Source organism: Propithecus coquereli, unplaced genomic scaffold, assembly GCF_000956105.1.
Source record: "Propithecus coquereli isolate 6110/MARCELLA unplaced genomic scaffold, Pcoq_1.0 Scaffold92, whole genome shotgun sequence".
NCBI lineage: Eukaryota > Metazoa > Chordata > Mammalia > Primates > Indriidae > Propithecus > Propithecus coquereli.
In genome coordinates, this window is record NW_012155507.1 from 1,067,543 (window position 1) to 1,076,948 (window position 9,406).

Genomic DNA, 9,406 nt, shown 5'->3' on the forward strand with positions numbered 1-9,406 from the left:
TCCTGGGAATTCCATTGGCAGTTGCTCTCCGTTTTGCACCATTAGCACGTTCTAGACCAGTGGCCTTCCAACTTGGTCAATTCTACCCATAGTTAGAAACACGTATTTTACCTTGCATCTCAGTATACGCGCCACACCACTTTCTCCCTCTCTCAGTCTCTCTCTTTCTCTCTCTCTCTCTCTCACACACACACAAAGAAATACTGCGTGTGTTCTACTGAAAAATGTTTCAAATTTCATCTGGATATTCCGATGCTTTAAAACCTCCCGAGGCTTTGCATTGCGCAACAAGTGCACTCTAGGTAAGCAGCCTGAGTCCAAGGCCCTTTGCAGACTGTCCACTCGCCAGCCTTCCCCTTGGCTTGTGCAACACACGACCTTCTGGGATTCTCCCCACAACACACCAGCTGTTTCTCTTCTCTTTGACTTTGCACATGCTGTTCCTCTGACTGCAATGCCATCCTGCCTTTTCTCTGATGGAAACTGCTTTCACATCAAGAGCTCAGATTACGTATCTGTTGTGACTTTTACGGACAAGTTGGAATGTCTGGCTCAGAGGTCCTTCCTCTGTCTTCTGCATTTCGCTTGCTCTGATACAGCACTCAGTACCCTAAACTGTAATTACTCCACTGAGCCAAGCTCCCAAGGCCACCAATTCACGTATCTCAGGTTTTGTATCTCTGGCACCTGCTGTAGTGTCATTGTCCAGCAGATGTTAGTGGAAAATTAGCAATAGAACTATGTTCTCTAGTTTCATATCGTCATTAATTAAAATTCTTCCATTCCGTATGGTCTCAATGTCTCTGGTCATTTTCATGATGCAGTCCTATATGTATGTGGGGGGAAGGATGGGGGGGTGGGTTTTGGGGATAACAGCAGTTGTTTGTTCTGTGGTCCCTGAGGCACTCCTTCCCACTGCAGCCAGCAGTGTTCGTTGCCAGAGGCAGAATCAGGATGCTGCTAGCTGGGGTGCACAAATACATACATGAATAGTCAACGAGCAACTTTTGAGCTTCTAAACAGATTCACAAAAATTCATGGCTGAGGCAATAAAGTCAAGACTTTTGATTTGAAGAGAAAGGCTCAATGCCAAGAAAGCAGATCAAAGGGTTTGTGCCACAAGCAGCTGGTTGGAATGAGGTTGGGTGAAGAGCCTGCCCTCCCCCTAAAGGCAAGACTAGGGCTTGGGGCCACCCGGGGTGGAGTAGGAGGTGGTCAGTGCATGGTACCAGACCTGGAGGGCTCAGGTAAGGCAGAAGCAGCGACGATGAGAGGTTCCTGGAGAGGCTGAGCTGGTGCCTGCTGAGGACCTGTCGCCACCTTGGCCCATCTTGGGATCCGCATTAGGGGTGCATCTCACTGGGAGGGGCCCCACCTGGCGAGTGTCCAACAGAAGGAACACCTGGCCAGTCCTGAGTCTACTCCCCCATTCAACCACCCAAAGGGCCATCCCCTCTTTGGCCCAGAGTGACAGTGGTGATGAGGGAGGAAATGCCACGGCACCCACACCTGGCAACTGAACAGAACAAGCCTAAAATTGGCCCCAAGGCAAATAACGGTGGCCAATCCCAAGCCTTTACGTGTGTTTCTCTTACCCCATTACCCTGAAGAATCGCTGCTACTCATCCGAGTCCTGCCAGCACTGCGGATGGGTGTTAGTTATAAACGGGACTGGAACCTTTCTGAGACCAAGTACCAGTCTTATTCATTTCTTTAGTTCACCGAGGACAATACCTGATGCAGAAAAAGTATTTGATAAAATAATTTTTGAATGAAAACTGTCTCAAAATCGCAGTAGGCAAAGAAAGAGAACCTATTTTCATTGTTACAAATTTGGGACCACTGTGTGAGTTTCAGGCATCCTGAGAGGCTGGGGGCAGGGATAAGGTAGGGTGGAACACCCCTGGGGGTGGGGGACTTTCAAGTCACCCTGCTCACCCTGAGGAGCAGCCAGGTCTTTCAGTGACAAAAGAATCCAACAAGCTTCCTAAGACCAGGCCTTCCTGTTTCAGGTAGCCAAAAGGATATTTGCCAGGCAGAGTGCAGCCAGCGCTGTTCTAGGGACCCTGTTGCTGGTTTACAGGGAAGTACACAGCACCGCCCCTGTCTTTGTGGAGTGTCCGTGTTTGGACATGGTAGGGTTCTCCTAACTTGTCCGCCCCTCCCCCACAACCAAGGTCAATTCCTTATCTCAGCAGGCTCTCTTAAGTCTGCCGTGACCACTACCCAAGTCCAGGCCACCCCCACGCTCCACTTGGACCCCCAGCCCACCAGCCCCGTCCTGATGTCCCTGCTTGAATGTTGCCCTCCAATCCATTCCCGTGAAGTAGCCAGAGGGAGGTGTCCATTCCTGCTTCAAGCCCTTTTGTGGCCCCTCGTAGCCGGGGGTGGAGTCCAGCCTCCCAGGGCAAAGATTCAGGGCTTCTCTGGCTGTCCCCAACCTCTTCCTCTGTGTCCTGGGCCGTACCCGTGACTGGGAAGCAGAGATCATAGGTGACTCGTCCTTTTCTGCCATCAGTACCTTCCTGGAGACTGCATGGGCTGGAGCTGGTGAGCTCTGGGGCCGGGCTGGGCTGTGCCCACCCAGGCTGCAGGGGTCTGGCCTGGACCCCTCTCTTCCGCCCCTCCTTTTCTGCCCGCTCTTCACTTTCTGGCTCTTCCGCCACCTCCTCAGCCCAAGCCTCATCCAACTGCAGACTCTCCAGGCAGAAAGGGCCCCTCCCTGTCACTGTGCCTGTGGGGAAACTGCTCAAGGTCGCAGAGCAGGTCAGGGGCTGGGCTGGGACAGGAACACCCAGACCAAGCCTCTTTCCAGCTCCCCAGGGCGGTGTCTCTGCAGCTTCTGAGGGAGGAGGGTGAGGCCAGTGTCCTCCTCTGGCCACTCCTTGGAGACAGCCGGCCTCCAGGGCAGTGAGAGGATGTGGCTGTCCCTCCAGAGCCTTCCCTCTCCTAGACTTGGGGTGTTTCAGATCCTGGCTGTTCTGTGTGCCTTCTCTGCCATGAGGCCCTAGTGCCTAGGGTCAGGTCATCAATTTTAGGGTGGGGTGGGAGGTGGCAGAAGGGACTCAGCTCAGAAAAAAATGGGCTTGATAGGAAGGCCATAATCTGCCACCTGCTGGCTGGATTGAAGTTTCTAGCAAACTCTTCCTGGTCTGTGAATCTGGCTGTAATCACTGTGACCTTGAAACCCAAGATCTCTTTGCTCATGTCCCTACCTCCCGCCTCCCACTGGGGGCCCACACTCGCTCGTTGTTCCCGTGTCCTCTTGCTCAATCTGCGAACCCGCTTCACACCAGCGTCCACTCCCAGGGGGCTTGGTCTGTGAGGACGGCTCCGGCAAGGGCATGCTTAACCCGAGGGGCTGTGTGCTGTGGGGGAACCCAGGCAGTGTCACCAGCCAAGTATGGGGAGGGGCTCTGGGGCAGGAGCTTCCAAGAACCCCTCGGCCCCAATCCTGTAGATGCCACTTTCTCTCCGAAGCTGACCCATTTGTGCTTGTTACTGAATTAAAATTCCTAGGAAAGACAGGCTGCAGGTTGTTCCCAAATAGGAAACACATACCCACAGAACGAGGAGCTTCTGCCAACAGCCCAGACAAGGGGCCTCTTCCCTCCCTGCACCGCAGGCCCTCAGGGCCCAGAGGAGAAGGATCTGGTAACGCTTCCTGTGGCCGAGGTAAGTGTCTGCCTCTGCCCCAGGCAGCACCCTCTGTCACCGCAGACCTTCCAGGCAGGAAGGCTGGTGGGCGGGGGCCTTGTGGTGGGGGTGTTTTCAGTATGAAGTCATTTCCCACAGTGAAGAAGCAGCCACGTTCTGCACGGTCCACTGGCAGTCTGGGATGCTTGCCCAGCACCAGGAGAGAGTCTAAAAATGCCCAAGCCCATCTTGGGATCTTAGGAGGCTGCCTGGAAGACAACCCAGGAGTCAGCCAATCCAAAAACAACTGCCCACTCCACGCTGAAATCAGCCAAGGCTGAAGCTCATGACAGCTTGCAGGGGCTCCGCGTCCTGCTGGGCACTATGCGCCCACAGACGGACCACTGGCTGCGGCCCCTCAAGGGCAGCCTTGTTCTTCCCCCTCTCTTGGTTCCCAGCACCTGGCACTAAAGAGGTCCAGCTACTTGGTGTGTGTCAAACTGAGCTGAAAATCCAATTAGGTGTTGGGGTGGGATAAGGAGTCCTAGACATGCCCAGGAGGGCGCGCTGGCTGATGGCAGGGGCAATGGGGACCTCTGCGTAGAAGAGAAGGGTCTGGAGTTGCCTAAGGTATCCTTCCCTGGAGAAAAGAAGGGAGCAAACACCTGGTGGGGGGCATGGCAGTGGGGATGGGTTCAAAGAGCCATGAGGGGCTCGCTTTCCTCCATCATTAAATAATTAAAGCAATGTGTTGGGCTAGGCTGATAACTGGCAGAGGGGTCAGCATAACCGACCAGGCATGGACTATATCCTAGCGTAGGAAGAACTTAAGGACACACAGATAACCAGTGTGGAACTGGTAGGTTATTCAACAAGTGCGGTTGGGAAAATGAACTAATGCGGGGGCGGGAATCAAGTTTGACCTTGACCTTAGACAATCTACCATAATAAGTAATGATTTCAGAGCTGCCCAGTCAAGCTCAGAATTGGGATTAGGTGGGACAGAGGTACAGATGAGACAGATCACCCGTCCCTTCACCTGTTGCCCAGGGCCCAGGCAGGGGCAGCCTCAGTCAGCAACCAGCTCACTCTTTCCCAGCATCCCAGGAGAGGGAGCTTATGAAGGCCAGACTTCAGCGAAATGAGAATTTCATTCAAACCCAGGCTTTGTGAACTGATCTAGAGCAGAAACTCCAGGGGTGTCTTTGTTCAAATTCTGGTTCAGCACAAGTACGTTTGTGTACCCAAGCCCTATAGGAAGCCATCCTCTGCTTCCCTTTCCCAATAAACTTCTTGTTTGTGCCACTAACGCTAGACCGTGGGTGGTCTCAGCTAGCCAGGGGCAGAGCTGGGCCTGGACCACCCCTCCTTGTGTCCTGCCCACTATTCCTCTGCAGCCCTTTGTCCTTCCTTCCTTAGCCCCCTGCTCTAAGACCTACACTGCTTTCCTCTGGCTCTTCTGAGTTTTCTGTGGTGTCCACACTGCCATGTCCCTGTCCGTTTTGCAGCCTGACAACTCTTCTCCAAGACAACCCCGGACTGGTGAGGGAATGAGGGTGTCTAACACCCCTGGTTGCATGACAGGCCCCAGCAGTCCTCCCAGAACGGACTCCACCAACTCTGAGCCTGGCTGGGGACCAGGAGCTCGGATCTCCTCTGGCTCTGGACTCAGAAGCTCCCTGTCCCCATGTGTCTCCCTCCCCCACTACACTGGCTCGGTGACCTCGAGCATGGCACCATTCTGCACCTTCATGCTCTTCTTGAAAATGGGAATGATAATAGGACCTACCGATTAGAGCTGCTGTGATGATCAAATGAGTCAAGTACACAGAATCAAGATTGTAAACTCTAAAGACCTTTCCAATGTAGAACACTGGTCTCCCCAAACCCCAGCACAGGGCTAGACAGAGAGCAGGTACCTAATGAATAACTGTAGAACAGTGGTTCTCAACTGGGGGGTGATTCTGACACCCCACAGGACATTGGGCAATATCTGGGGAGATTTCTGGTTGTCACAACTGGGAGGGGGTTGCTATGGCAACAGAATGGTGGCGGCCAGGGATACAGCTCAACATCTTACAACGTACAGAGAGGCCCCCAGCAAGGAATTATCTTGCCCAAAATGTCAATAGTGCCGAGAAGAATGAAACTACGAAATTATATCTATAGATACAGACGTGGGTTGTCATTCCAGAAGGGCAAAGGAGCTATGGGTGGGGAGTTGACCATGGAGATACTATGGTGACCAAAAGAAGGAACCACCTGAGGTTAAATGAGATGGCCATGTCCAGGTTGGATAAGTTGAAAACATTTTATTTCAATTCTATCCTTGGGAGGCAGCATAAATAATCACGGAAGACCACAAAGGTCAATGGGGAAGAAAAAAAAGCTCCAGAAATGTGGGGAGGAGGAGATGAGAGCTGACACTGTCTAGCTGCAGGGGTGGAGGTGAGGTGGCCCTGCTCTAGCTGGCTGGGAGGATGGAAGGTTCTGAGAGCAAAGGCCCGAGGGGTGGGAGGCTTTCCCCTGCCCAGCTCACCCGGAGGGGCTTGGGTGGCCCCGGCCTTTGCGGGTGGATGTTCTGTAGGGTGGCCAGGGAGAAGCGAGTGTGGAGTATGATGCATCTAGTAGATCCTAGCTAATGAGAGGGAGGAGGGGACACCTCATTTCTTGATCCCAGATCTCACCCTCAAACTGTGGCTCTTCTGAGAACAGTGTTCGTTAACCCTGTGTGGGTAGTGGGAGATGAAAGGAGAAAAGAAGGAACAAAAGAAAATGTATAGAAGACCAAATGAAATGTGGCATCGCAGAGTTGTGTGACCTTGGGCCACTTCTCTGTTTCCTCTTCTGCAAAATGGGGTAGGTGTGAGGCTCAACGAGATCCTGGGTGTCAAAGAACTGTGTAAACCTTAAAGTGCTATGCTGATGCGAGTGGCTGCGGCCATTCTACGTGCGTAAGGCTGAACGTGGCTGAGCGAGCGGCAGCGAGACACGCAGAGCACCCCGGCAGCCATCCGACCCCGCTCTGCCTTCCCCGCCGAGCTCCACCCTCCTCGGCCTCACCCTCCAGGAGGAAGAGGCCTCATCTCAGATGGAGTCCCCGGGGGGTGAGCGTCGAGGGCGCAGGGCCAGGAAGACCTGGGGCACTGGCGGGAGGGGCCTCGGCCGGGCAGTGTGGCACGTGGGCACTACTGGTGCTGGGCAGACGGGGGCGATGGCTTCCAGTTCTCATTCTCCACAGAGACTTGGGCACTGGTGAAGCCCACAATGGGATTGGCATCTGGATGCAGTGGGAAGGGCCCTGGCCTTGGGGTCTGGACAGCCAGGGTCCTGGCCCTGGGTCCACCATTGGCCTGCTGGGTGACCTAGTAAGTCACTTCCCCCTTGCAACCCTCAGTTCTGTCATTTGTCAAATGGGGACACTAATCCCAACCCTGCCTGGCTCATAAATTAAACGGGAAAAGGGTGTGCAAGAGCTTTGAGGAGAGTCACGGGGAAGGCAGAGGGGTCAGTATGGCCTTGGAGAGATCCTCTCAATTCCCTGAAGACAAGGCGGGGGCAGGAGACAGACAGGGCTGGGCTGCTGGCTGCCCTGGTCAGGTGAGTCAGGCCCCAGGGCTGCTGAGTGCGGAGGGAGGCGGGAGGCGGGGAGGGGGCACTTCAGCCTGTGACCCAGCCCTTACTCTGTGGTACCATCAGGGATGCTGAGAGCCCCGGTAGGGAGTGCGCAGAGACGTCCTGGCAGTCCCTGTGCAGGGGAAAGGTTCAAGTTCTAAGTCTAGCTGGGATCCTGCTTCCCTCCCTGCTCCCTGGTCCGCTGAGGGCACCCCCTCAGGGGGAACGTGGTCTTCGCCCAGCTGAGGGGAAGCCTGGCTCCTGGGGTGGCAGGGGAGGGGGCTGCCAGCAGGGGGTCTCCAGGAGAGGCCTGGGACTTTTACTAGCATGAGGTCAGGAGGTCCAAGGTCGGCTTCCAGTTCTTGAGGTGGCAGGTGGGGTCCCTCAGGCTGGCCCCCGGCTCCAGTCCTGGCTCTGTCTCTGGGGGCACTGGAAAAGGGGAAGTTAAGGGACGAGTAGAAGCGACGGAGAGATCGGCGTAGAAAACAGCCCACCTGGGGAGCTAACAGTTCTTGGGGCTGTTGCGCAAGTTTTTCAATTCCAGCTGGAGCTGCCGGATGCGGATGTCCTTCTGGGCCAGCTCCTCTTTCAACCGTCGGATCTCATCCTGCTGCCGGAAGAACATTCGGAGGAGCTGGGGTGGGGGAGAGAGGGGCCACAGAGGGCGGGAGAGAGCAGGTGAGAAGAGGACCCCCGAGCGGGCCTCCAGACACCCAGGCCGGTGCCTGCCTGTCCCCAGGCTCACCCATGGCTCTGACTTAGCCTTGGCAGAAAACTTGCTTCATCCGCCCATTCAGGGCCACGGAGGAAGGAGGGACCCGACACGGTTTTCCAAACATCCTAAGCTTATCCCTTTCTGGGGCCTAATCTAATGCTTTTCTTTGCCATCCTAGATGGAAACCTTTCTAAGATGTTTTGTGTCTTCTCCTCCGGAAGGCTCGGGACTCAGCATGAAATCTAGCCTCTTCCTTGCTAACATGGAGCTGTGACAGGAGCACCACAGTTTGCACTGGGCAGGGGTACCTTTCCTGGGGTGGGCACGGGCAGAGCAAACCTTCACTCAGATGGCTCCCCGGACGAACCAGCTGCTACTTCTGTGAAATATGCTGACACAAAACCCGCCCGGGAAGGCAGCGGGCTACTCATGGACCCGCCCCCGCCCCACCCCCACACGTTTGAGTCGAATGTTACCCCGCTGCGAGTTGTGTCTGCTCTCGAACTTTCTGGTGTGAATTACGTTTATTATTGTGACTGCATAATTTAATTAAATATGATATAAACTGATGAGGTGAGCACAAAAAGAGAGTTGCTGTTTCTATAAAAACTTAGTTAAGGCCGGGCGCGGTGGCTCACGCCTGTAATCCCAGCTCTCTGGGAGGCCGAGGCGGGAGGATCACTCAAGGTCAGGGGTTCGAGACCAGCCTGAGCAAGAGCGAGACCCCGTCTCTACTAAAAATAGAAAGAAATTAATTGGACAACTAAAAATATATAGAAAAAACTAGCCGGGCATGGTGGCGCATGCCTGTAGTCCCAGCTACTCGGGAGGCTAAGGCAGGATTGTTTGAGCCCAGGAGTTTGAGATTGCTGTGAGCTAGGATGACACCATGGCACTCTAGCCCAGGCAACACAGTAAGACTCTGTCTCAAAAAAAAAAAAAAAAAAACTTAGTTAAATGCTTTAGAAAATCTTGATAAAGGCAATGCTAAAAAAATTGCAGCTGAATTAGAAGTGGATGATGTAACCACAAAAGATTGGGGAATAATCCGTACCTGATTGCGTGACTGTGTGTTTGCAAAAATTTTAGAACTATTTACTACAAAGGATGAATTTTACTATAGATAAATTATACCTCGATTAACCGATCTCAGAAAAAGATTAGAGAAAACGTTGTAAAAACTAGGGCTTTGCTTTCAGAGTGACTTTAAGTTCTTGTTCCACCTAAACGAAACTGAAGCTGGACCTTGGAGCAAAGGCGCGATCTGTGTGAGAAAGACGCGGCAGAGTCCAACCAGGGGAGGCCTCCTCAAAGAAAAGATCTTGGTCCTGCATCAAAATATGCTGAAAAGAAGGAACAAAAGAAAATGTATAGAAGACCAAATGAAATGTGGCATCGCAGAGTTGTGTGACCTTGGGCCACTTCTCTGTTTCCTCTTCT

General features: G+C 53.6%; 1 protein-coding gene across 1 annotated transcript in view; it reads right to left on the reverse strand.

The window, feature by feature from the left end:
* Positions 1-7,086: 7,086 nt before the first annotated feature.
* The window catches only part of CORO2B (coronin, actin binding protein, 2B), a 74,316-nt gene continuing 71,996 nt past the window's right edge, over positions 7,087-9,406 (reverse strand). Inside the window, exon 11 of the mRNA XM_012664835.1 lies at positions 7,087-7,885. Coding sequence (XP_012520289.1) covers positions 7,754-7,885 — 132 coding nt within the window. The 3' untranslated portion in view covers positions 7,087-7,753. The remainder of the gene's footprint in view (positions 7,886-9,406) is intronic.